This window comes from Branchiostoma lanceolatum, chromosome 3, assembly GCF_035083965.1.
Source record: "Branchiostoma lanceolatum isolate klBraLanc5 chromosome 3, klBraLanc5.hap2, whole genome shotgun sequence".
NCBI classification, from domain to species: Eukaryota; Metazoa; Chordata; class Leptocardii; order Amphioxiformes; family Branchiostomatidae; genus Branchiostoma; species Branchiostoma lanceolatum.
The window spans coordinates 3,649,423-3,677,250 of NC_089724.1; the positions used below are offsets into that span (position 1 = coordinate 3,649,423).

The 27,828-nt window shown below is 43.3% G+C and overlaps 4 protein-coding genes, 1 long non-coding RNA gene and 3 other non-coding genes across 9 annotated transcripts; 6 read left to right on the forward strand and 2 right to left on the reverse strand.

Moving 5' to 3' along the window:
* Positions 1-793: 793 nt before the first annotated feature.
* On the forward strand, positions 794-5,191 carry LOC136429746 (uncharacterized). Its single transcript, XM_066419702.1, has 2 exons — positions 794-1,272; positions 2,303-5,191. Exons 1-2 carry the CDS (start codon positions 889-891, stop codon positions 4,313-4,315), a joined length of 2,397 nt encoding a protein of 798 aa, XP_066275799.1. The 5' UTR covers positions 794-888; the 3' UTR covers positions 4,316-5,191.
* Positions 5,192-6,401: 1,210 nt separating this feature from the next.
* On the forward strand, positions 6,402-10,436 carry LOC136429747 (uncharacterized). Its single transcript, XM_066419703.1, has 3 exons — positions 6,402-6,696; positions 9,286-9,434; positions 10,083-10,436. Exons 1-3 carry the CDS (start codon positions 6,438-6,440, stop codon positions 10,131-10,133), a joined length of 459 nt encoding a protein of 152 aa, XP_066275800.1. The 5' UTR covers positions 6,402-6,437; the 3' UTR covers positions 10,134-10,436.
* Positions 10,437-14,448: 4,012 nt separating this feature from the next.
* Positions 14,449-19,297, reverse strand: LOC136429192 (liver carboxylesterase 1F-like). The gene is made up of 8 exons (XM_066419069.1): positions 19,282-19,297; positions 18,692-18,841; positions 18,237-18,427; positions 17,571-17,697; positions 16,823-16,930; positions 16,139-16,335; positions 15,315-15,573; positions 14,449-14,876 (listed from the first exon to the last, which is right to left on the reverse strand). The coding sequence occupies exons 1-8, from the start codon at positions 19,295-19,297 to the stop codon at positions 14,449-14,451; spliced, it is 1,476 nt and encodes a 491-aa protein (XP_066275166.1).
* Positions 19,298-19,458: 161 nt separating this feature from the next.
* On the reverse strand, positions 19,459-21,879 carry LOC136429748 (uncharacterized). 2 transcript variants are annotated; one of them, XM_066419705.1, is made up of 2 exons: positions 21,694-21,879; positions 19,459-19,805 (listed from the first exon to the last, which is right to left on the reverse strand). In XM_066419705.1, exons 1-2 carry the CDS (start codon positions 21,797-21,799, stop codon positions 19,474-19,476), a joined length of 438 nt encoding a protein of 145 aa, XP_066275802.1. In that variant the 5' UTR covers positions 21,800-21,879; the 3' UTR covers positions 19,459-19,473. The 2 variants fall into 2 exon arrangements, with proteins under 2 accessions (XP_066275802.1, XP_066275801.1); XM_066419704.1 differs by having other exon boundaries at positions 21,688-21,879.
* A 1,345-nt stretch (positions 21,880-23,224) lies between these two features.
* Trnaq-uug (transfer RNA glutamine (anticodon UUG)) lies at positions 23,225-23,296 on the forward strand. The gene has a single exon. It is a non-coding gene; the product is annotated as a tRNA-Gln (tRNA).
* A 564-nt stretch (positions 23,297-23,860) lies between these two features.
* Trnaq-uug (transfer RNA glutamine (anticodon UUG)) lies at positions 23,861-23,932 on the forward strand. Its single transcript has one exon. It is a non-coding gene; the product is annotated as a tRNA-Gln (tRNA).
* Positions 23,933-24,754: 822 nt separating this feature from the next.
* On the forward strand, positions 24,755-24,826 carry Trnaq-uug (transfer RNA glutamine (anticodon UUG)). Its single transcript has one exon. It is a non-coding gene; the product is annotated as a tRNA-Gln (tRNA).
* A 330-nt stretch (positions 24,827-25,156) lies between these two features.
* On the forward strand, positions 25,157-27,786 carry LOC136429749 (uncharacterized). Its single transcript, XR_010754803.1, has 2 exons — positions 25,157-26,011; positions 26,405-27,786. It is a non-coding gene; the product is annotated as an uncharacterized lncRNA (long non-coding RNA).
* Positions 27,787-27,828: the final 42 nt, after the last annotated feature.

Genomic DNA, 27,828 nt, shown 5'->3' on the forward strand with positions numbered 1-27,828 from the left:
TAACGAGGTCTTCATTTGCAAATTTGATATACATTGTGTATATCAAATATTCCTTTATTCACCATTTACATAAGTCATATGTTTATTAAAACGTCCTCAGTAATTATGCAAATCTGATCTGTATAACCAGCATCCAACTTTATCAATCATCATTGAAGCAATTTGGATACTGTGCCAATAATCATGATCTGTCAACATATTCTTGAGTTATTTTCTTTCAAAGTCTCAAACAAAAGCGACCCCGGCAGTTGAACAAATGAGTCGTATGAGTGAAAACATGTTGAAGGCAGCGCCAATCTACAAGATTTTACCTTAGAACAAGATTGTCCTTGATATTTCATTCATTTATTTCATTTATTAAACTATACGCTATGTAATACAAGGAACCATCACTCACTAGATGCATACAGACCGTGTAGGCCACTCAGGTCTTGATTTTGGGCAAGAAAGATAGGTCAGGTCATCATCATCATCATTTTGTAGGTCAGGTCAGGTCAAGTAAAAGTCAAGGCCTTTATTTTACTTCAACATTAGCGTCGAGTTTGGAGATAAATTAATTAATGAATAAGTGTTGAATTCAGCATACTCGGAACCCCAACACCGACCTTGTGGGGCAATATTTTTGGCAAGGGGGCAGAAAGTTGTCGCCTGCACGGCAGAGCCAAATAGGTGTTGGGGCATTTATTTGGCAGGGGCAGAAATTTGGCTTCACACCGGGCGCGGCATAAACCGGAAAACCCCCTCTCCTCATTTATTTTTTGGAACGGCCCAATGACGTAGTTTATGCTCCCCCCAACCCGCTGCACCGCGAAGAATGTTGTTGGGAGGCGCCATTTTTGATTGTCAGAAAAATTCGAAAACCACTTCTCAGGGACTTAGTTTGTCAATATGCGTACCAAAAAACGTACAGTCTGTGTTGCAGCATATTGTAAGAACGTCTCTTCCCCTTCCATTAGCCTTCACGCGTTCCCGAAGAACGAGAAAGTTCGCGAGGAGTGGGCCCGAAATGTACGTCGGACAAGAGGCCCTCGGCCGGCCGCGGGAGAGAAGGTATGGACGCCGACCAAGTCGTCTCTGCTGTGTTCTGCACATTTCTCGGAGGAATGCTTCGACCCTGTCCCAGGTATAAAGAAGATGCTTGGGCTCGATGTGCGGCACGGTAGGAAACTGCTGCCCGGTGCTGTTCCAAGCATCTTTCCTCGGGGCACAGCGCCAGCCACGCCGGCGAAACGGAGAGAATCACGGGCTGTAGAGAAAAGGCGCCATCGGGAGGTTAGTATGATCCTATTATTGAATGTAACAAAGGTATTATTATTCAGAAACAAAATACGTGTACGAAATAGATATAGACGCGGTTCTTCCATTATATACGAAATTTGAACGGGTTGATAGAAAAGGCAGTCCGGTCCAGGCGGCGGACAGAGCGGTCCAGGGTTATGGGGAGGAAAAAGGTGTCTGACCTTTTCTGCATGCGATTGCGCCCCTCCTGGCAAAAAGTAGTAGAATTGCTAGCAAGCTTGTACCCTGCTGATGTGTTCCCCAGTATCTTAACACGAAGCACACAGATTGGCTATGATGAAATTGGTGGTCTGAGCTGGTCAATTGATCTCAATTTTATTCAAGACTCAGTTTGATGCCAGTTTTAGATGGCACCCCTTTCAGACGTAAACTGAACTGCAGCAAACTCACCATTTCCCTAAAAGTCAGAGTACTCCCGAAATACTGTGGGGCCCCTAGTGGGCCCACGGACATACTGAGCACCCCAATTTGATTCGGGTACGGGCCCATGTCGCTAAGTGCCCTGGGTAGGGACGGCTAAGCCCTGCGGTACTCTTGCTTCCAGGGATACTCATCCTATAATGCAGTAACAGTTTTCAGGTGTAAATCTGCAATCTACTTGTACAGTCTCCAAGCAGAGGTATTTCTGAGTCAGTGACCATACGATTTCCACCTCACTATCAATAATTACACTGAAGAATTTTCAAGACTTGTCCAAGGATTTTTTCTCACCACAATGTACTTTGTACCCCGTCCTGGATGTTATCTGAACTCTGGGTCCAGTCTGGGAGTCACAGGAAAATTAAGTGTGCCACTGCTACTACAGATATTTAGTAGCAAATTTGCATCTTTTGTGTGTGTGCGCATGTGTGTTTGTTGCTGCAATTTCTCAAACATACTTGTATAAATATGATACATCAGTCCATCATAGTCTTGCTGTAACATTTAATTGCATTGTTTCATTTCACATGAAATTGGCTTTTTCACGATTTCGCAACTGATCACTGTTTACTCTGACTTTCAGATCATCAGAGAGTTACTCGGGCCAGTGGCTCAAGGGAAGGCTGCACAAACCAAGACACCGGACACACAACAGAGCGTCAAGGAAGAAGACGACCACAAGGAAAACTTTGGCAATGCTGACAACAACGTTAGAGCATCCCAATTGAGCTGTGGTATTACCACTGGTAAAGCTGCAGTAGATGTAAAAGAGGAGGCATTAGATGAACTGGAGGAGAGCCTTGTTAATTGTTGTAACAGCACTGCACAGCTGCTGAGTTTTGATACAGTTGGTACTGATGCTGAGGAGATAGGTGAAGAAAAGATGAAGCTGGATAATTGTTACAACGCCAGTACACCATCTCAGCTGAGTTGTAGTGCAGTTGGCACTATGAACTGTTACGACACCAACACATTGTCCTTGCAGAGTGGTAGGACACCTTGCACTGAGGTTGAGAAGGAAAGTGGCCAAGAGACAACTCTCGCTGACTATTGCAACATTGTTCCACCTCCGCTAAGTTGTAGTATAGTTAATACCAAGGTTGATGAGGGAAATAACCATGCTAAACCAACAGCCAAGATTCCTCGTAAGCGTGTTAGGACAAAAAAGCCTACAAAATCAAAATCGTGTTTGCGCTCAAAAAAAATGAAGGGATGTGTACCAGTCAAGGTAGATTATGTGGGGCCTGGCCATGCAGCATCAGATACCTTTCAAAATACGAATGTTGCAGCAGCGAATCCTGGGCTGACTCTTCTGCCAATAATTGTGTACCAGCCAACCTTTTCCCTGGATGCCAGCAATGTTTCAGAAGTAAGCAACAAACTGCAGGTACCAACATGTAAACAGAGTAGAAAGCAAGTGTTGGGACCAAACAAAGCAGTATTTCCTGAGGTTTTAAAGATGGACCACAATAATTCTACCGGTATTGACACGAATAGTACATCTTCTCAGCTCAAATGGGAAGTAGTAACTGACAGTCTGGAGGGTGGTGAGGTAGAGAAGGACCTCAGTAACGGGAACAGCACTGTTGATGCAAAGGAGAAAGATGTATCAGAAGAAGATGACTTTGACGCGTTTGAGGAAGAGCTTTCATCATCAGAAGACGAGAAGAAGAGTTACGATAGCGACACTTCGTGGCACATGTCTTCAGAGGAAGATGAACTGTTTGATGATAGCGATGAATCTGTGTCATCCTGCGACAGTGACTCAGTAGAAGAGACAGAGCGTCGAAAGCAGCTTCAAAGAAAATACAATTCAAAACGGAAAATGAAGACATCGTGGGTGTGCGAGTGCGGGGAAAAGTTAACCAGTCAAGTGTCATATTACAAACACAGGTTGGAGGCCCACCCAGTAACATGCGAGTACTGTTATGAAAAGTTTCGCTCAGTAGGAATGCTTCAGAAACACATGAAAACACACATGCCGGGCGAAGACAGACTGGACTTGAAGGGTAACAAGTTGTACCTGTGCGACCACTGCGGACAGTTCTTCAATAACAAGGACATGAAGCGACATGAGATGCAGCTTAGCAAAGCAAGACCGTACAAATGCGAGGTTAAAAACTGCAAGTCTTCTTTTAAAGAGAAGGGTCAATTGAGAAATCATGTCCGTATTGTCCATGATAGAAGTCGCTTCCCCTGCCCTTACGAGGGCTGTAAGAAAACATTCGGAACGAAGTCAACAATGTTGAAACATTACAGAGTGCACACAGATGAACGCAGCTACCAGTGTTCATTCTGCGGTAAAATGTTCCGCAGGATATGTCACCTGAGTGTGCACATGAGGATTCACACAGGTGACATGCCGTTCAACTGTACTCTGTGCAACTACAGCGGCAGACAGTCCAACTGTCTCCGGTGGCACATGAAGACCCACCATCCCGAACACTGCAAAAAGTCAGGGGAGGGAACAGGTGGAAGACCGAGGAAGGAAGCGTTGAAGAAGGATGCTTTTGTAGATGAAGGTGAATCTAAAAATGCTTCAGGGAGTGCTAAAAAGACAGCAGTGTATTCCACACGGTCACACAGGGCAAAATAGAAACGAGATTTGATGATGAGCTTGACTGATGGTACATTGTATACTTTGCTAGATCAAGTTAGCATATATGTGTTGTTGGGACAAATTTAAGGTTGACTTAAGCAATCTCTTTGTTGATACAACAATGGTTGAAAAAGTTAGATATTTCTCAGGGAGACAAATACCTTTATAGGTTTATAGTTTAGCAAACAGTCCCCATTTAGGGAAATGTTTCAAAATTTCTTGTAGGTATTAGAACTGTCGATGCTTCCTATTGGTGGAAGGTGTAAACTAGGGTATTCCCAAAATGTCCTGCCATTATATGAATTGTATATGAAAAGTTTATTGCAAATTCCTGCCCGAAGGCTAATTGCAAGTACATGTACATGTAACACGGAGTGGACGGACAGACAATAATGAACAGTATAACAAATGTCTACTCTAGTCTTAACCATGTTAACTATATGTAACTCTGTCATTAGTACTCATTACACACAGTATTTAGGTGTAAAGTTTATCTACATGTACTCAGTAGCTTTTGGTTCCAGTGTTAACTAGAGTTCTATGACCCCATAGTTACCTCTGCCAAATAATGTTAACCTTTTTAATGGATGTATCATAACTGTCGTTGATTATGCAAATAATGTCCTCAGACTGTTGCGTAAAGTATATTAGTTTATTATCTCCTCTACCCAAATAAGTTAGTAACACAAGCTGTTAAATATATGAAAGTCTTATAGCAAAGAAGGTTATTCTAGCATCTCATAAATGTAAATGAGGCCCAGATTTGCATGATTCATGTCTAATGATGTTCACCTTTACTTAGCTTCCTACTGCTGCAAGTATGGATTTCCCATCATTTACCACTATGGAATTAAAATATTTCATGTCAACTGATATCCCTCTCTTTCTCATGTTTGCAAGTCCTACTATGGAATGCGGTGGATTTATAGATTTTCCTGTTTGTGCTAAATTGCGAATTTAGTTATGCATATTAGATTTGCGTAGTTCATATTTGAGGTGCTGATTGATTTGTTAGAGCTGCCCTTCATCGTTTTAATTTTGAGACCTAATCTCCAAGCAGATCTAATATTTAATGGTTGCAAAGACCGTATCCAACTGGCAGAAGAAGCTTGTATGGTTGCCATAGAAGCTTCTTCTGCCAGTTGGATTCGGTCTTCGCAACCATTACTTCTGCTTGGAGATTAATTGAGACCATGTTCTTCTTGGATTTTATATATAGAGAAAAATTATGTAAATCATCACTTCAGCTATCTACGCACCAAAAATCATGACAATCTGTCAACCCCTTCTTGAGTTCTTCTCTTTCAATGTCTCATTACGAAATTGGTGCCTGTAGTTCCGCTATGGGGCCCAAAGCTACAGCAGTTAGTCTCGTACATTCCCAAGAGCTATTTGCCACTGAAAAATCATGGCCATAGCAAGCCCAGAACACCAGAAATATCAGAATTAGAAGTTTTGCTGCAGTGCGGTACAAAGCAGCGAGGAGTCCCATTATTGAACTTGACCTTCGTTTCCTGAACCCTACCCGCCTACTAGATATGAGGATCCGTCCATGATGTCTCAAGTTATGCTGGAAAAATATGCAGCCACACACAAAAATAATCGGCACTAAGAACATAAACACGTTGTTGGCGAAAGTACAGTAATAAGCATGTGTCAATATGAGTTATAAATAAGTATTGTCAAGAGCTGGAGGGTTAAACCTTCATAAGGCACTACAGTATTTTCTTCTGGCCCTTAGTGAGTGAGTGTCTGTGTGCCATTGTTTGCTCTCGAAAGCACAAGTCCATGGCATGCAACAGAAGCAGTGAGGTGTGGAAAAATGCCTGACTTTATGCAGATTAACTGCAAATTCATCATGCATTTGATTTTAATCAATTCAGAACTATGACTTAATATAACAAATACTGGATACTGCTAGCAATAGTTATACATGTGAAGCATCTTGTATTATAAGTAATGTTCTAAAAGCTGAATTAGTTATTGGAAACTTGTAGTATTGATAGAATTTTTTATGTACATGAAAACCCCTAATTGATCCTCGACAGACCAGAAAGCAAACGGTCTCTCCAAACCCCTTTTTGCGCCCCACCTTCCCGACATCCACCCCAGTTCCAAAATGGCGCCAGCTAGGAAAAGTTCGCGCAAGACCGTGCAGACCGTCACCGAAACGGTGGTCCAGGCGCCTTCCACGCCGGTCTCACGGCGCCTTACCCCCGAGGACCTGCCCACCAGCCCCCTGGGAGCCACCCCGAGGGGCGCCCTGCCCCAGGTCTACTCCACCCCGCACAAAAACTACGATCTGTCCGAGGAAGATTTGAGCCGGATTGCGGAAGAGGCGCAGTCGACCCTTCGGAACAGGGCTTCCTTGTACACCGGTAACTCGATATAGCCGTTAAAAGAATAGATAATTTTGTACTTTGCTGTCCTTTTTACATTGAAATGCATCTCATGTAAATCAAAAGAAACTTTTGGAGAAGGGGAAATTATGATAATTTGTTACATTCCTTACTTAAAGACGAGAGGGCGCCCGTACACAAACAAAGGAAGGACGATTCCCAAAAAATATTCCCGCTATTTGAAAATATCTCGGCTGTTGTTGACATTTGTATTTACGTTTGATATCTAACTGATAAATGACATGGTAGGGACAAGAAAAAGTAGATTACATAGCTTTTGTTGTTTTAGGTTAAGTGACTGCCCTTTGTTGTTGCTTACTAGTTTTTGTTACACTAACGTTGGATTCCTAACGCAATGCATGGTTTGCTTAAATGGGCGTGGCATCTCTTACGTCATTTATGGTATCTGTGTCCTTACTCGGCGCCTGGAATTCTCAGAGAATATTTGACAACAACCTGACACATCTAACCCATGTCAGCAGCTGCTACATACATGTTTATTACATGCTGTTTAGGCCACACCAACTTAATTTTATGGATGACATCCTCTGGAGTCCCCAAAACTTATGCGCGAGGGCGAAAAAAAGAAAAATCTAGCAAAAAAAAAGATAAACCGGAGGACTAAACAGCTGGTATTGCCAATTAAACCACAGAACACAGTTTAACAAACAAACAAGTCTTTATTTGTTGGCTCATATTAAAGTAGCCTGAGTGCCATCCTATTTCTACCGGGGCTCCTACACTCCCTTCCCTAAAAATTTTTTTAGGGAAGCGAGTGTAGGAGCCCGGTAGAAATAGGATGGCACCCAGGCTAATATTAAAGTGATTTTAACATGGATGATGCCTGGTTTAAAGACCCATATGTAACATTTGGCCGTTCAAAGAAAAAAAATGTGTTCGGCTGTGTACACAACATCACGCCTTCAGTCAGAGCAAGTATTGTCATATCATGAACAATAAACTACTGGGCTCATGAGGGGCGGCGCCCACTTCAATCGCTCCTAGTCACATACATACCAGTTGTGTTGGACAATGTGAGTGTATATAGTGTATTACGACAAGCCGGCTCAATGCTGCCCCTTTGCGGCAATATGAGTCTACAAGTTTCTTCGGAGGTGATTTTTTTTTTTTTTGGAGAACAGGCGAAAATCAATGCGCGCGCGGATGTCATCCATAAAATTAAGTTGGTGTGGCCTTAGAAGTAAACAATAGCCACAAGGGACCCTGTGGGGTCATGACCTTGATAGTAGGCTACAGACGTACAGTACTACAGAGCTAAACCACAGCCAGGAAAAAAATAGGCTGAACAATGTCAAATACTAAATAGAATGTCAACAAAACCTCCTAAGTACTAAATAGCATTACTGCCTAGATCTTCTTCTGAGCTTGAATCTGAAATTCTATAGCTAACTAACATTAAGATTTAAAATCAAAAAGGGTTTTATTATTTTTTTCTGACACTTAAATGTCAAGAATGTGCTGTATACACACATTGCTACTGTTCAATCATACTATCTGTACGCATATCTAGGTGCACACACAGTTAAGAAATTAGATGCACAGCTTTGGGTTTCCTAAGAATTCCCGGTATTTCAAGACCTGGCATTGCAGTAGCCAAAAAGATGGCAACCCTGTATTGTGTGATATTTACTTGATTCAGACATTTCACAAATCAAATTCAAACAAAGAGTAATGCACGTCACAAAATCAAACGTTGAGGAGTGGAAACCAATCAAAGTTAACAACCAATACGGCAAACTAACATAGAGGCTAATAAGTTATATAACTAACAGTAGCTAAAAGAAGTATTGTATGTACAGGATAAGAACCTTATGACTTTTGATATGGCCCCTAATTGATCTTTCTACCATATAATTTTGTTGAAGTAGGAAACGTTTGGTGCGCTGTGTACATATGATTTTACTAATTTGTAGGTGAATCTGTAATTGAATACCCTGTAATAAGGTGTTAATGCCTGAGGGAAAGGATATGAGTTATGCACATAATTAGGCAATACCTCACACACAGTGACACACCTGTGCTTTAAGGCCTGTGTACATTGTTTGTGTGCATGGGCCATGTTACCGTATGCCTTTGGGGTATTCTCATTAATTCACTACCTTTTCACTACTGTCAGTTGTACAGTACTACATTGTAGCACAGATATGTAATGCATACCTTATAGTGCACTACTACTCACTACTAGGGGAAAATCTGATTAAAAATGTTTTCAATTTCAGTTGTATCTTTTGAAAGAACTTATCTGATCTCCACCTAGTGCTCATATTATATGTATTATTGAACTGGTTTACACCATTCTTAGCTTGATTCAGTAGTGGATGTGTTGCACAAATTTGTGTCAGAAGAGGTTGTAGTAACAGTAGGTCATAGCTTCCCATTCTTAATCTCCAAGCAGATGTTGGGAGGCAAAATTGTTATGTTTTCCCTTCTCAGTCAGCTTGTACTTACTGCACTAAAACTGGTGTGTTAAACTTAATGTTACTCCTAAAAGCAGTGTACTGGTTATGTGGTAGAAACACTCAAGTTACCCTTCCCTGTCTTCCCCAGCTGAGAAGAGCGTGACGCGCCAGACGCGGAGGCTGGTGACGCTGGTGAAGCCGACCACGCAGGGCCGTGCGCGCCTGCTGTGGGCCATCGCCTTCGTCCTGCTGGCTCTGCTGGTCGCCGCGGCCGTGCTCTACTGGAGGGGCATCATCGTAAGTTTATTCATTTATCTACAGGTCGGGCTGTGAGAGACATAAAGCCAGGTCTGCCCAACTAACCTATAGTAGATGTTACTACTTAGGGTCAGTCCTGGGTACAGAGGCAATGCACTAAACTTTTGACAAAACAAGACAACAATTATAACTGCACTATATATCAAACTGAACAATAAATATCCATGTACACTTGCGCATGCCATACTCCTCGAGTGGCTGTCAACACAGTCGCTATACATGTATATCTACACAACAATAAGGTCAGAGATGTCATTATACTGAGAGAGGTCAACAAAGTGTTCATTCGGAAGTGATGATCTGAGTTCAGTTCTTTACTTCACCCTTCTGGAAGTGTAGTATACGTGGTTATGTTTCCATACATCCTCAGTGATGCTATTTTTGTCTGTGGGACTGAAAGAGGCGCAAGCACTATGGGTAAGGGGATGAAGTCTGCCATCTCTACTAGTACTTCCCTTGTTCTTCATGTTCTTTGTGTGTTTCTTGTTATGCTTGATAGCAGATAGAAAGAGATGACATGTGAGAGGTCAGCGTTAATCAAAACGTCAGTTGTCAAGTTTAATCATCATCACTGAACAGAAACTTATCTATAGAATTTCAAACTTCTCTTTGTTTTACTTTTACCAGTTCAGCACAGTTCCTCAAGAAAATACAGTGGCCCAAGAAACCAAACAGTGAAGACACACAGCTGTAAGATGTGCGGACGTCTTGGGGCCTCAAGTTAAGGACCGAGACCATGCTGGCAGCTCAAATTCCTTCAAGAGCATGGTTGTATGTTTGTCTGTAGTCAAGACTTCTATACTGTATTTTAGCCGTTCTCAGGACTCTCACTTGTACCATTCTTGTTAACGTTCTTGTTGGAAAAATGTTCCTGCTGCCCCATCTAAGGTGACCCATGTAATTTGACCCATGTAAGATGACCCATCTAAGATGACCCATGTAAGATGCTCCATGTGATTTGACCCATATAGGCTGACCTATGTAAGAATGAAAAGTATGCAATCTGTCACAGATTTGGTGGCATGTGGGAAACTGTATGGCTGTGCAATTTGTTTGTGCATCGGGCATGGTTGGAATAGGGGTAGTGTTAATTTCACACCTCCAAATAGGTGACGATTTGCAAATACCTTGGAAATAAGGATTGATCAATATCATTGAAGTGTTTGGCTTTCCTCTGTGGACCAAATGAACAAAAAATTATCGCTTAAACTCGACCAAGAAATCTGGTGATATGATTTGAATCAGCAGATTGATTGATTGGAATAAGGCTATTTTAATGTCGACCCATTTAGACAGTACAACTGCAGTTACATACCTTTCCTATGATATCTGCATTCATGTTTGTGGCTTTGTATTTTGTGAGCACTGTGTATTCAAAACATTATATTTTTACACATGTAACATTAGGTATTTACAACGGATCAACATTTTAAATACATTTATTTTGTGTGATTTGGGAACAGGCTGTTTTGAAGGTCCAGAAAAGTTTATTACCTTTTACTGACGAAAATACTTACTATCACATGTTGTAATCTTGCATTTGTTATACCAATAGCAAATAATAGGTAGTAACATAGCTGTAATCTCTAAGCAGATGTGGGGGGCAATGTTATGTTTTATAACTGTCCCATTTTTCAGTACAAAACACCAGCTGTAAAAAGTGGGGCAAGTGTAAAGAAGGCTACAATTTTACCCTCTAACTTCTGCTTGGAGAGCATATTACTGTGAGACCAGTGGCTTCAGTGCAGTGTGCAAAAGCAGTAGATTTACTAGATGTTGTAAAACAGATCTATACTTAAGGCAGTCCTCATAGCTTAATCTTCTCACTGCTGCCTAACCCTAACTAGTAGAAATTGGTGCCATTAAGGGTTTCATCAGCAAAGAGCTGGTTAATTTGTAAGAGGCCAACACTAATGTCTCAACACTGGGAGTGTGTGGAAGGCTTGTTTTGTGTTGCTCACAGAATCTAGAGCTAACAGAGTTTTTTGAGACAAAATTCCAGACAAAGGCAATCCTTATATAGCTTAACTTTTTTCCTGCTTCCTAACCCTTCAACTAGTAAAACTTGGGTTACATCAGCATGGGTAAGGTTAATGTGTAAGATGCAAACCTATGTCCTAGCAGTGTGTGAAATGCTTGTTTTGTGTTACCAACAGAATCACAGGCCGGCTAGCTGAATTTTATACGTAGAATCAAGTGAAATGTCCAGAAAGGTCCCATACCAGCATTTACACTGGACTTTCACTAAGTGGTGCTTCCTCTCCACATTTCACTGAGCTTGGAGTGAATTAAGCTGCAAAAGTAAAGGTTTTTAGATTTTTGAGCTGTAATTTCTGTTTTTGCTGCAAATTGTATGTTGCAAGTAGGTCTTTGGCGCCCTACAATAGACTTGTATATAATAGTGACCAGCCATAAAAATGTCTGCATGAGCCTATAATCTTTTGTATTAACATGTTGCCTTACATGTAGGACCAGAAAAAACATCATGTGTCTTGCAGGACCAGTACTGCAGTACTGTAGAAAAAAAAAAGATTGCAAGCAATGCTAGTCTTCAAGCAGATGCTTGGACTGAAAATCGTAAGGCAGTGTCTAGCTGCCCTTTTTTTTATGGGATTATTGCAATTGCCCCATTTCTCCGACATATATCGTCCAGACCAGAAAAAAACAGGCATTTAGAAAACAGTGCGATTTTCCACCCCAACATTTGCATGGAGATTTGGCAAAACGGCATCACTGCAGGTGAAAACTCTGGCCACTCTAGTATGATCATTGCCAAGCTGAGACGATTCGAATTGTGTTCTGTTATGTACCTTTCTTGTTGCTTGTCATGGTTTTAACATGTGCCAATGACCTTTGTCATTTCACCCATATGTATGTTGCCACTTTTAAGAGCTGTGGAAATAAAGTTTCACCACAATTTTCATACTGACTAATGACTTTTTGTTAGTTAGCTTGTCTGTGTGTTTGAAACGAATGCCATGTAGTACCTGTGAATGAAGGTGTGCATGAGCTATTTTGAATAAAATCAAGGTCATTGATCTTCAGCAGCGCCCTCTATCAACTTGCGATGGTACCTCAGCCAATGGAAGACAAATTCAGATATTCATGGAATACGAATAGAATATAGCTGAGCCTAAGAGAAAAAAAAAAGTTGTGTTTCCGGTTACCCGGCCGATCCAAGTGAAAACCTGCCGAGCCAACCTTATTTGTGTTGGCAGCTGGTAAGAGACAAAGAATATCCGATATGACATCTGAGTGATGAAAATTTCAAAACGGAATTTCACGTATTGTTGCATATTTTATTTAAAACGTCGTGTATTTTACACCATGTTAACATGTCAAGGTTTTAAACAGCTATATGATTAGTGTAAGAATGTGTACGAAACATTGCTCAGCTTGTTAGTATACTTTTGTTTCTACGATGTATCATAACAATATGATGTTGTGTTGAAAGTACATGTATCCTAATGCATTTAGTTTGCCATTACTAAACTACATTTGTTAGACCAGGCCACTTCGGCCCAAACCTGAAAAACAGAGAGTCCCTGCCTGCCGAGCTTAATTTTTTTCCAGGACTGTTATCAGAAACACCAAGATGCATTCATCCTAAGCCCTCGCCAGACGGCGAAGTTCTCATCCCACAGGCGTATAAATAGTCATAAGGGATGTGTCGTCACATGTGACCTTGGAGAGAGTGGACTTTGAAGTTAGGAAATAAGTCTGCAGCTTTGTAGACAACAGGTCTGAGATAGCCATAAAGGATATGTCGTAGTACGTGATACTTAAGGTATGAGTGGTAACAAGATAGCTGACATTGGCGAGCAAATGCAGGATATTTACTCCACATCCCTCTTCCGTTCAGGATGGACTGTTCCAAAAACGTGCATATCATGGCAGCGAAGTCAAATGTATACATTTCTAGAATGACAATAGTGACAAAAAACAACTATTTACATACATACATCTATTTAGTTTCAAAAATGGCATAGAAACCAAAAAAAGGTGTCCTGTCGTTGTTGTTAAGATAGGAAAAAACTGGACCCGTCCTTGGTGCTGATCGTGTTCTCCAGAACTGGCTGGTTCTGTCGTTCCAAGATAACCTGATAGGTGGCGTGCCAACAGATGAAGCAAACTTCTAATGGGCAATGCAATTTTACTATGTTGTGGCACGCTTTAAAATATTACACAAACGAGCCCAAAGTAAAGCTATTTTGTACATTACCAAATTAGTACATGGTAATATGCATATATACTGTACAGTCTATGTATACCTACATGGATAATTTGATTTGAATGAAAACGTGTTGACTGTGCTGTATTGTTGTCATTGTGCTTACATAGTTGTAGAAATCAATACGCATCTGTGTCAAAAAGAGCTACTTTATTGACCCACGTGCACCTAGTTGCACCTACACTGTCTGCTGCATTGATCAGTTGAAGAGTATTCGCCATAATCCCTCGCATACAGTGTCGCCTACAATTCAAATTTGAAGGCACGTAAAAACTACAAGTTAGAACTTCTGAATCGTTATGCTTGTGTGTTTGTCAACGGGTGAATCAATGAGGTAACAACCATCTTGCCTCGATAAGGAAAAGTTGTACATGAACTTTGATTGAAAAAAAGAGGCACGAACAAATTTGTAAAAATCCACATGGCTCCTCGATGCTACCTATTTTTTCCGCCGGTATCCACGAGTCAATTTGATGGCGAGTTTACAGAGCTGACATGATAGCATGTAAAAGCTAAACTTCATTACACTATTAATTAGCTACTGATTAAAAACTTTCAAGATAGGATAGTTAACCACCATACAAATCTGACAGATATGTCTCAAACAGGAAAGAACGCTTCAATACACACCCCAATATGCTAGCCTGCGCGACATCCTAGTTAGTTTATCAGGGCTCCCATATTCACCAGTGAAATGTGTGAGCCCCGGTAAACTAGCTAGGATGACACCCAAGCTACCCATGTCCCGCTCTGCCCGTTACACTATAGAAGATTCTCTCTCCAAAATGAACACTCTTCATCCTTGTAGTGCATTCTGGGGGACATCACAGGGTCTTTACTCAGTTCTGTCGCGTTGTCCTCGGTCAGAAGTCCTTCAGGAAAGGTACCGCTTCGCGCAAACGCACTGAGCAGCTGATACAAGGTCAACGACCTCGGGTTAGGGGGAGCTTCTTCAAAGAAGCTTGTCCAAAGACTGTCCTCTTCGCAGTGATTGGATAAGGAGATGTACCTGTTGGATACGCGGCGCTGCGTGCTGATTTCCAGGTACTCGGACAGGTCGGTAAACGGGCAGGTGTATCGAAGATCCGTTGCCATGGAAACGCAGACGTCGTTGGCGCTCGTGGTGGTGTTCCCGTCGTCATGGCGACGGTAAAGGCTAAGGGCCTCGTCTTCGTGTTCACTGACGATGCCTGGTACAAATAAAACAGGTACAGGCGTCACAAAATGACAATAAAGAAAACAAGAAATTGAACTGCATAATACTAGTACATGTGTCATAGTATTTTTGCCTTTGCGACTGAAACTTGCAAATGTTTACTTTCAATGTGTGTGTTTTTCTTTCTGAATCCAGATCACCAAAGCTTTGACATAAGTGGTATGCACGTCTGAAGGCATGGAAGCAAAATATGGCCAACCGTACGAGGAATGTATCTATGTTGAAAACTATGCGAAAATTGCGTTAAAGTTTTTTCTAAAACCAATTCTTGATTGTAGCTGTCCTTCTAAGAATACGGTGTAGCCCTGTAATTCTCTGTTGCATACAGACAAGCCACTTTGCAGCCAAGCTAAAGTCGGAGATGGAGAATAAAAAGAAAGACATGATCTTCCGATTTCTGATACTTCCTTACTTCGTAAGCGCTTGATCAACATCGTGTCGTTCATTTCCACGTCCATCCTGACGTCACATCCTCCCGTCATGCCCAGCGCGACCGAGATGTTCCGGTGGTCGGTAACGTTGTCGTCGTCGTCGTCTCCCAGCAAAGTCCACCAGGGGGATTCTGGGAGGAGTTGGTTGTGTATGACCTGCTGCGCGGGTTTCCACCTGCTGAGGGAACACGTCTGCTCCTCATGGGGGAACCAGAAGTGGTGGTCTCCGCGTGGAACAGCCTGGAGCATGGGAGGAATTGGGAAAAGGGGAATTGTTATGAATCCTCCTTTTCCCTTTCTCAGTACCCTCTGAATAAGCCCTGTATCGATGAGGGGGATGCGCGCACGAATTATCGCTGAGCGGCTACCAGTCCAGCCCTATAGGTCTCTAAGGGAATTGCAGTCAAACATACCATGTACCAAGGCAATGTTTTAAGCTTCTTGCTGTACTTAATCTGTATCTAACAAAAGGCACATTTGCCTGGCAAAATGGCAACCCTCTAGTCTAGTATGACGATCAGTGTTTAAACAAATCAGAGCTTTCGAAGTTTCGAAGTGAACGTTGTACATCCCCTTCAGGTTAAGTACATTCCCACAAGCCCACAGCTTTGGAAACCTCAGCCCTGTTTAGCAGACTCCCCAGGGTACTGTAAATTGACCGCGGGAGAGGTTCTGGGTAGGCAAATGAACAAGTCCTGTCCTTGGTGCTGAATATCACCAACACAACTTTGTTGATAGACCTGCCGACAAGACCCTAATTCTGGTTAAAGCATAATTTTCTAAGTGTAGGTAAGAATCACCGCACCTGTAAAAGCTGCCTGGCGGTGAACTGTCTGAGACACGAGGCGTTTCGGCAGCCAGTGGAGTTCAGCACGCCAATGTTCTCCTCGGAGGAGTTCAGGAGGGGTCTGTAGCGCCTGTGCTCCACGTCAGACAGCCAGACCGCGTGGAACAGTCCACCGGACAGGGGAGACGTTAGTAGGCACAGGGCGTGGGTGGCGGCTAGGGGAAAGTAGTTAGAAACGTCAGTGACCATCTGAGCTGACAATGAATCAGCCCTTATTCATCTTTCATCGGGGCATCATCATCTCGGGATATTGTTCACTTCTGAATGCCAAACATGGCAAAAATAGACAAATGGTATTAAGAATGGTATCGTACAAATAAAAACAAAATTCGCGTATGCTTTCAGCTTGTACACAGGACTGAAAAATAATTTCATGAAAATAAAGATGCAACATTCGATTCGTCCATGGATCCAGTAGGTTGGAAAATGGCAACAGATGATGTACTGTATATTCTAGGGTACCATTCAGAACCAAGGACAGGACTTGCGCGGGTAAGGGCGTGTAATGTGGACAACTGCAACCGTACCTCTCTATGGGAAGGCATCACTGTCACTCACTAGTATAAGCTTAATATATTCAAGGTACACTTTCACAAATTACTTGATAAACAAAACCCACAGAAACCTTGAAAACTCCCTTACCCTGGCCCTCCCCCACCAGTGTGACGTGACCAGGGTCTCCCCCGAAGTCCGCGATGTTGTCCTGAACCCACCGCAGCGCCGCGAGCTGGTCGTGCAGCCCGTAGTTACCTACTCGGAGAACAGAAAAAGATGGATGAGGTAACAGGGTATAAAAGTTTGACTTTTATCTCGTATGTCCCTATAGCTAGCTATAAACATCCGTGACTTTGACAGACACTGCGAAGTCACAATTAAGTACGCGTACATGCACTAATCCAAATCCTACTAATAGTTCTACGAAACAAAACATAACTTAAGAAGATCACAGCAACATAATTTGCATAACAGCAACAGTCGGGCGGCAACAAAGACACACACACACACACACACACACACACACACACACACACACACACATATACATACACATACACACACACATTACACACACAGAGACATACGCACACACACGCATATACATACACACACACAGACACATACATACACACACACACACACACACACACATAGACATACACACACACATATATACATACACACACATATACATACACACACACATATAGTATACATACACACACACAGACATACACACATACACATACACACACACACAGATACACACCCACACGAACATACACACACACACACACAGACATACACACACACACATATACATACATACATACACACACACACACACATACATACACACACGCGCGCGCGCGCGCGTTTAACCCGTCCTCACCCGAGTAATGTTCCGCAGACTCCTCAGACAGAATGCCGAGCGCCAGGAAGCCGAACACGTTCTGTCGGTAGGAGAAGGTCACGTGGACAGCAGTGGCGTTGGAGGCCACCAGACTGTGTGACGTCACCTGGAAACGAACCGAAGATAATCAGAGTAGGCGATGATGATGATACTAGTCGTTCGTTCGAAGTGCATAAACTAACAACAAGTTTGTTTGCTGTTAACATGTTTAGTGGCGAGCCTTTGGAGGCATGCCTAGTCGTGGGGTTGATATATATAGCTAGTCCTTCACCTGTAATGTCCGCGTACGTCCAAACCACAGAAGGGCAGACATCTACTCTTATGGAAAAGCGTGATGGGATCTTAATTAAAGCTGTTTGAGTCTAACACAAACAAATGGGAGCCAATTGCAGTATTCACGTCCCTTCCAAAGGATGACAGACATTAGTACTCGTGTATAGAATCAGGCTTTTTCAGGGATTGGTTGATAAAAGTAAACGGATACCAATTTGAAATGACGCAGGGCTCCACCATCTTCGCTTGCCAGTCGTTTTGCAACTAGCCTGGTATTCAAACCTATTATAGCTCCTATGTGCAGAGAGGAGACTCGGGAGCTATAATAGGTTTGGATACCAGGCTAGTTGCAACTGCATGTAATATACTAACGATACGGACCTTTCGTTGCTGTGGTGCTGTCTTGAAAAACGCTTTATGGTGAGGGCCATCTATCGTGTCCAGTTGGTACTGCAGCAGCTGCGGCAGCGAGGGCCGCTCCAGGATCCAGACGATGACCGGTAGGGGGCGCTCGGGGCGGAAGTCTGGCGTCCAGACGTTCAGGTACAGGCAGTCTTCGTCTCCTGCGGGATGGGAAAGGCAGCAATGAATGAACGAACGACTGAATGAATGAATGAATGAATGACATTTTGCAATTCCATTGTGCGCTACATTTAAAGCTCCACGCTTTAGGCGTCGCCAAAACAATGGAAATCTATAAATATGACCGATAAGTCCCAATTCCGGCGAACAGTATTTTGAATCGTTGGGATGCGTTCTAATGATAAGAGGAAGGCCATCATGGACTAAGAAAACAAAAGTAAAAAACACACATATGCCATACTTACCAACGATATTTCCGTCTTGGATGGTAGGACAAGACGCTTGGAATGTGTCCGCGTACTTTGTCTCATTCCGACACGTTTCGTTGCCATCTTGTCTGGTTACGGTTGGCTGCCATCTCAGTGGTCCGACAGGCGGTTCACCATATGGGATACCTGCATCAAGGAAGATATTTATCAATTATTATATCTTTTTATTTAACATCTAAATTTAATTCTAAGGTTAAGGTTTGTACGTATATATTCTTTCATGCTATTATTCAGGCATAATTGTTGTTGTTTTATGATCAGCACTAAAATGGTGAACAAGTGGATCTGAAAAAATACAAATTAACGAAAGACAAAGAGCCCGTCCTCCTAGGCCTCTACTCTCACAACCGCCCACAGGCCTTCTGTAGCGCCACGAAATTACCGGATTTAGGCCCCTACCGGACTTCAGGTACCACCATTATTGGCTTGAGAAGTCTTGAAAATAGCGCAACATTTGTTTACCTTTAAAGACAAAAAGGATAAAAGAAGCCCATCCTCTACTCTGACCACCGTCCACAGCCAGTCAGTAGTGCCACATGATTACCGAATTTAGGCCCCTTCCGGACTTTGGATATCTCCCATTTACGAGAGTAAAGAGAATAGCGACAAACCATAACATTACCTTTAAAAACAAAGAGCCCGTCCTCCTCCACCCCCACCACGGCCCCACAGGCCGTGTGCAGCACCACACAATTACCGAGTTTAGGCCCCTGCCAAACTTTGGACACCTCCCGTTTACGGTTAAAGAAGTGAAGAGATTAACAACAAATTATAACGTCACCTTTAAAGATAAAGAGCCCGTCCTCCTCCACCCCCACCACGGTCCCACAGGCCGTTGGCAGCGACACGTGCGGCCGTGCCTTCCCGGACATGTTCTCATAGAACAGGAAGTACAGCCGGAACTGCACGCCTAATATGGACAGGAGAATCAGCACGCCCAGCATCACCGCGCATGAGCGGGTCTTCAGGCATGCGCAGACGTCCTGTTGTTTCTGGTAGTCGACCTCTGACGTGCGCTGGACGTTTAGCAAGGTCACGTTCTCCAGACCGTCCTCTTCATCTTCGTCTTCGGGAACTTCTTCACTGGCTTCTGCGGAGAACAGATAAAAGATCATAAAACAGTTTGCAAGATGGTCTTGTGGTTACGGTTGTTGTTGACTTAGATCGAGTATTGCTCTTAGGAAAGGCACCTAACTCCGATTTTCTCACTCGACTTAGGTGAAAGGGGGTAACTGACTGTGGCCAAACAGACAATTAAATAAACAGTTTGTCGTTCATCAAGAATTCCGGATCCAAGCAAATACAACCTTCATCTTCGAAAACGTCTTCATGGGCCGGCTTCTGTGGAGAGCAGAATAAAACAGTTGGCAAGATGGTCTTGTGGTTTAATAGGGTTGTTGGCTAAGAATGTAAAATTTTGGGTTCAATTCCCTAATCGAATATTGCGCTCCTGGGAAGGCACTTAACGCCTATTTCCTCACTCGAATCAAACGGGGTCACTTCCTTCGGTTAGGGGCGTCCTCTTGGATGGGACGTTTAGGAAGATCTGTGTTTGAGGAGAACGACATTGGTTTTAGGCCACGTTTAAGAACCCACCACACTTGTCGAAAAGAGTAGAGGTCCATCCCGATGTAAGTGGATCAAACCTTACAGTCCGGTATAACGCAACTTGTGCTTACAGTACAAAACTGATGTATTGCGCATTAAGGCGGTTTATCGCTCATGTGAAACAAACAAATAAACACTTTGACATTAATTACAAAGTCCAGATCCAAGCAAATACGACATCGCTTGTCTTTGACATCTGGTTTGTTTTATGCTTGTAACTGTTTATCTTTTCATTGTTAATTTTTGTGTCAGGGTTAGATACTGTGTCCATATAAAGACAACCTTTCAAGGTGCCATTAAACGCTTTGTTCTACGCTGCATATATTTTGTCAGATGTTTAATTGTTACCACTTCCCACACGGCATCTGTCCTTGGTGCTGAACGCCGGTCAAGCATCATATACAGTCCAACAATTTATGCAGCAGCTGTCGCTGTTGTCGTTACGTTGTATGTAAGTTATCGTCTTAAAGTAAATTTCACCATTTTTGATAGAACGGCTGTCTTTTCTAGCTTTGAAAAGTATTTGTATTTTTTTTATTTCTACTAAAAAGTAATTGTAATGTGTTAACCCGGTGTGAACTGTCTCTTGTGGAACATTGTCTAGCAAATGTCAACATTGTTGTCGGTACTACTTAATGTCCTGTATGTATTTCCGTCTGATGACTTCATGTCTGTTTACGGACACGCGACTGACATGCAGGTCACACCTGATGATGCCTGGATATAGATTTTGTCGCAGGTGGGGGGGGGGGGGGGGGCTACAACCAACAATGTATTTATTAAGTTACCTTTATGTCTTATGCACATTCTCTCGCATATGCATAAAGCCTACTATTAGTAAGAGACTTAAGATATCGTCCATTGTATGTGTGTTCAAACTATAGTACCAGTGTAACTATCATGTGAAGGGGTTAAGATGGGTTGGTCGGCATGCCATTCAAGCTTGCGTCCAGTACGTGCCTCTCAGAACAGATCGCTAAGGTACAGCACAAGATATATTGGAATGCACTTTTCATATTAACCTGTAATCTGTTAATCAACGACATGAATTGTCTGGAACTCTAACATGAGCTTTATTATCTATGCATTCTCGTTCTTCAGGCAGCGTCAGTACTCAAGGTAGCCTGGACGCAAGACTGTTAACAGTGTTGCCAGGGCTTACACAGGCCAACTCCTCGGCTATAGGGCCCACATGCACCCAAGGAAATATTCCCACAGGCTGAGGAAAGTTCCTTGGAGGCATACTGGCCTGAAAGCCAATAAGCTGTCATGGGTAGGCCCCAGAAACGGTATCGCATGCATGGTAATCTAAAGAGTTCATAGATAGCCCACATACACCAACCCTCTTGTTAAACTCCCCTCACCTGTACCTGACGAAGGCGGCTCTTTCTTCCCCAGGTCCCCCTCCACCGTGAAGTCGTCCGACGACGCCGGGCTGAGGAGCTCCACCTCTTCTTCCTTCGTCGTCTTCACCATCTTCAGGACACTTTCTTAACGTTAACCTTTAAGGTGCAAAACTTCAACTTTCTTGTAAGTAGCGCGCTGTGCGATACATACAGGTATAAAGTGCGTTAGAATTCTAGCATGTCGTTATGAGCACTCTATGCCAAATTTCGCGTCTGCTGACTGAGAGGCGACGTGGACAATCGTCTGTGTCCGTCAATACGGCCCGGATCTATCAACAGCGACTGTGCGGGGTCAGTCCTGAAATGTCGATATTACGCCATAATAGACATAATTTTGCTAAGCCATAACATTGTACAAATAAAGTGGCTTCTCATGACAGAAATCGTTTGCTGCAAATATTCTTCATGACAGCGTGTTTATACCAAGAAGGAAATAATTTATAGGAAAATTTTTGTGCTAATTCAGATAAAAGCTTGTGGACGAAATGAACTCGTTTATGATTATTAAAATGACGACATGGAACAATCCCGACTGGAACAATAAGCACATCGCCCAAGTCTCCCAGCTGTTACACACGCAGCCGATAATCCAGACAATAGGACCGGCGGCCTTTTTCCACCCAGAGAGAAGCTGTCGAAAACAACAAAGCGTCGAGAAACAAGTGGGCTAGGCTTTAGAAAAACGCGCTTAAAAATTTGCACTGGTTGCCCTTTTTCCCCTTTTCCTGCAGGTCAATTCAACTTAGACAAACGGTTGCCCCTCTTAACATACATGTATATAATAACAATGTTATTACATGGTAGGCAACATCACCAGTCACGTGACAAGAGGACTCCAATGCGAGATCTGTACTTACCGGGTTGAAGGCAGAATACGTCTCGAAAGGCCCAAAAAAGTAGCAACCTTTCTGGGTTGTGTGTAAGAGTTAAATGATTTGTCAAAACAATATTCTTATTTTGCAATTAACATTTTATTAGTACCGACGCTTGGACACACATCTATCTCAGAGTGTCTTCCTCACGGCGTAATCCTTCCGTACCAGCGCGTAAAAATATTTACGAACATACACAAATGTATCATGATCCGTTTATTCCCATTCATCACAATCGTATTACATTGAACAACCTTTCACTACCTAGCTAGGCACTCTTCCCCATAACCGATGTCTTGAATGTGAGACAACTTACTACAATGTTTGTATTACATGTTTCGCTACCTTGTCTCCGTGTCACTTTCGCGTTTCTGCTGTTGTTAGACAAAGACAGAAAGCCCAGTTAAACAAGTCTGGTAGCAGGGTTTCCCTGCTCCTCATTTGAAAGGTCGATGTATCATTTGTTTCCGAATATCTGCATTACCATTTACTTATTTTTCCGCACTCTTTGTTCTGGATCCAATCACGTCCAAAATAAACGTGCACTCTCTGTTCTGTAAACTTCCTGATTCCAGTACTGCAGTATGGATGATCGCGCCAGCTGATCAGTATTATATCACGGCGGTCCCGTGGTGTAATGGTTAGCACTCTGGACTTTGAATCCAGTGATCCGAGTTCAAATCTCGGCGGGACCTGACCACACGAATCATTTATAGAAACCAGATTCGTCTCATTTTGCACAAGAGCAAACGACGTTTACTTGGATTTCAGATCTGTAGCTGAGACATGAAGAGACTATTAGAAAATGTTCACGGCATGCGGATTTGTAACCCAACCCCTTCCGCCTGTCCCACTCCGACACTACACCCCAGACTTCAAAGCTTCCAATCGAACTAAGCTAAACAATGGTTGCTCTACTAGGGGCGGTAGTACATGTTCATCTTTTTTTTATATATCTAACTCCATACCAAGGGTGTCATCTTGGACTGGAATGACTTTGCAATGTTTCACTTTTAGGCAGAAGTTATTTTGGAATGTTCCATTTTTGCATAGGGGTGATTTTTTTCAACAGCCAATTTTTTGCATGGGGAGGGGTTTGAGTGAAATGTTGTGTATATGCTTGCAAATGTTGCCTTTCCACTTTCTAATAATGTTTTTTTTAATGATGTATTTGTCTTGTAGATCGCGATCTGGCCAAATGAAAAGAAAGTATTCAATTCAAGCCAACAGATTTGCCAAAGGTAATCTTTCATCCTGCCGGTCCAGTGGTGTAATGGTTAGCACTCTGGACTTTGAATCCAGTGATCCGAGTTCAAATCTCTGCGGGACCTAGTATATGTACGAATGTACGCCTAAGACAACCACAAAGATAGTTGATCTATCCATTCTTTTTTGCAAAGGCCAAACGTCATGGATTCCAGACAATGTCCAGTAGGCATTCTTTATTGTGACAATGGAATCATTTTGAAGACAACATGACAAAGACTAATGGCCACCCTCCATCCGCGTGACAGAACAGCCTTCTGACTTTAAGGCTACATTCGGTCCGAAACTGACATGGCCTACTTTCATCTCCAAGCAGATGTAAGAACCAACGTTTTACGCTTGATTTTGCAACATTTCAAGTATTGTACTTTTTTAAAATATTTGCCTCCCTCTAGTAGGATTTACTTCAATAATGTTGAAAAACACGCTAAAAATACTGAGACCAAGGAGGACCGAGTCGGATCCATGCATCTGCGTAGAGAGTAGCTTTGCTTTAGCTTGTGTTCACATATATAATGCTATGCAAAAGAGAAGCCGTGCCATAATGTGAAACGTATCGTTCCATATCTTATGTATCGAGTAATGATATTAGAGTACACTAGTATGAATAGTCCGTAGTTGTTAATATTCCATGTTATTTGCCATACATTGTACCTGATGCAATTGTTGTGCAATAAACTTGACTTGTATAAACCGTATAATCTTCCACATACATCGATATAGCTAGATTAACTACACGTACGGGGCGTGACCCTCTTCTATGTAACCATTTTATACACAAGAGCTGGAGTTATTTGGCGACAAGCTGTTTTGTTTGTTCTGTTCTGTTTGTAAAATCAAACGCGGTTTCAAGACAAAACATCTGCTTGAGGACGTGTTGTCATAGAGGTCCCGTGGTGTAATGGTTAGCACTCTGGACTTTGAATCCAGTGATTCGAGTTCAAATCTCGGCGGGACCTAGAATCACCAAATGCATGATGCATTGTTTTTGAACAAGATCATTAAGAAGTCCTTATTAGCTTTAAAAATTGCGACGACGTTTAAATTCATAAAACAATGTTCCGTTTGGAAAAATTCCACGGTTGAAAATAGCCAAGTCAGCATTTTCTTAGAAACCCAACCAAGCAGTTTTTACACTTTAACAGCCATTACAATATATCCTCCCAGTTGATTAGAACAATTGTTCTTCTTTTTCTGGAACCCTTTAACAAGTCTTTCTTATAAGCCTGAGAATTACTTATCAACAACGTGTCAAATTTTGGTGCATGCATCGTTTTGGCACACTGTTTATTGTGCTCGGCCATTGGTCAGCAGGGATGACGTCATCACCCCCACAATGCTTGGCGTTATGACCCCTTCGTTCACTTCGGCCATGCTCCTTCTACACGTCGGACCTCTTGCTCTACCCCCGACCAAGACAGAAACCTGCCGTAAGAAGTTCGGGAGGCCGGCGGGAGATGTGACAGTGGACTCCCGCAGCGGTGACCTGGTGTGTCGGGGCGGTCGTTTGGTTTGCGTCGGGGGGACGTGGTCCCCCGGAAGGTTTGCTGTAAGCTAGCTCATGTGTGGACGCGTGTTTTTATTCTGCCCTAATTTGAATTTGTTTTGAGACGTATTGCAGGGGCAGATTTGTCTGCGGCGTGCCACGTCTTATCGCCACACGTGTGAATTTTCGACCTGACTTGAGCGGGACTCTCAATTTTTCTTTGTCTGCGTCCTTGGATGTATGTTTGTGTTCGTGTTCTTGTGAGTTTTACCGCTCTAGGTGTGAACAGAGCTTTGGCTCGATACGGCGTGCGAGACTCGGAGGAGGCAAGACAACGTCTTTTTGAGAGTGTTTTATTTCAGGGTACGAATCCGGTGCCATCCTCCGTGTAGGAATTCCGGTTGTGTTTCCTACTAGCGCTGACAAGTGTTACAGGCCGGGAGCTAGACGATTGTTGCGTTATTTTTGTTTTGTGCCGTTCAAGTGAGATTTTTCAGGTGGGGAAAGTGCTACTTGGTGTTGAGACGGCTGCTGGCCTGAGTTTGGAAGATGGCCGCGACCAGGGCGTCTGGCACGGGCGAAAGAGAATCCATCGCCATCCTCCGCGGGGAAAGGCCAGGGGTTCCCAATTCCAGCGTGGTCGGGCGTCACGTTTAGGGTAGTTTGATACTTGTTCGCCATTTTCGTCTTTCTCGTGTTTTGACAGGAAAAGAGCGTGGCGTACCCCAGCTGGGCGGCACGTGCATTCTCCTGATTTAATTAGGTGTGTTGCTTTGTTATGCATTGTGGTGCGTGAGTGCAGCGGCTGTGTGTACGAGGTTGGAATGTGAGAATTTAATTGTTGTTTCCGTGGTTGGGAAACACGAGAGAAATAGTTGTTGAAGTGTATGTGAGCTCCGGTTACCCCACGTAACGTCACTTGCTGGCATGTGGGGGCCGGGCAGGGTGAATCGTGCGTATGTTGATGGACCATTGTACGTCTGGGGCCAGGAAATTTTCCGGGAGCCCATCTAGTTCTGGTCCTTATGTCTCGTTTTGTGTTTATACATAGACTTCCTGGCTCTCCCTTCCTGGTGATGACGTTTCCAGTGCAGCGTGGAATAGCGTGTTGCCTCCGGACCTACAAACGTCAAAAGCAGGAGGGGCGAAGGACCTGAGGATCTAGGAACATCCCTGCCCGGCCCAGACACACGTGCGCGGTAGCCCACAGAGGACTGCGACCGGAGATGCAGGTTTTCTTCCTCCTTTCTGGTAGTTTGTGAAAGTTGCTGTTAACCGTTTTGAGTATTTGTAACGTTTGACGTTTGTTATTGCGCGACGTTTAACGATTGTTATTACGCGAGTAATATGTGACGGTATCCAGTGCGATGGGGTGCCGCGGGAAGCTGGATTCGAGATGTGACGAGTAATTTTTGACGTTATCCAGTGCGATGGGGTGCCGCGGGAAGCTGGATTCGAGATTTGACGAGTGATTTGTGACGTTATCCAGTGCGATGGGGTGCCGCGGGAAGCTGGATTCGAGACTTGACGAGTAATTTGTGACGTTATCCAGTGCGATGGGGTGCCGCGGGAAGCTGGATTCGAGACTTGACGAGTAATTTGTGGCGTTATCCAGTGCGATGGGGTGCCGCGGGAAGCTGGATTCGAGATTTGACGAGTAATTTGTGACGTTTTCCAGTGCGATGGGGTGCCGCGGGAAGCTGGATTCGAGATTTGACGAGTAATTTGTAACGTTTTCCAGTGCGATGGGGTGCCGCGGGAAGCTGGATTCGAGACTTGACGAGTAATTTGTGACGTTATCCAGTGCGATGGGGTGCCGCGGGAAGCTGGATTCGGGATTTGACGAGTAATTTGTGACGTTATCCAGTGCGATGGGGTGCCGCGGGAAGCTGGATTCGAGATTTGACGAGTGTGGTTTGATGTTATCCAGTGCGATGGGGTGCCGCGGGAAGCTGGATTCGAGATTTGACGAGTGAGATTTGATGTTGTCCAGTGCGATGGGGTGCCGCGGGAAGCTGGATTCGAGATTTGACGAGTGTGGTTTGATGTTATCCGGTGCGATGGGGTGCCGCGGGAAGCTGGATTCGAGATCTGACGAGTGTGGATTGATGTTATCCAGTGCGATGGGGTGCCGCGGGAAGTGTGATACTTTGAATATTTAAACGCAACGAATAAATTCATATTTTGTTGCGTCTAGATAACCCTTGTATAAGAAACATGATCTGTCCATACATCTACACATGTACAAAGAAGCGAGAAGAAGTTGACTTTACTAGATTAGCTTAGCTTATCCTTTTCTTCTACCATGTATGTTTACACAATGTACTGTACATATTTCACTGTACATGTCACTTAGATGTTAGTTTGGTTTGTGTTAAACGACTTGTATCTAGCCCCTCGGGGCACGAACATACAATAAAGGTCTTCAATCGATGTTATCCAGTGCGATGGGGTGCCGCGGGAAGCTGGATTCGA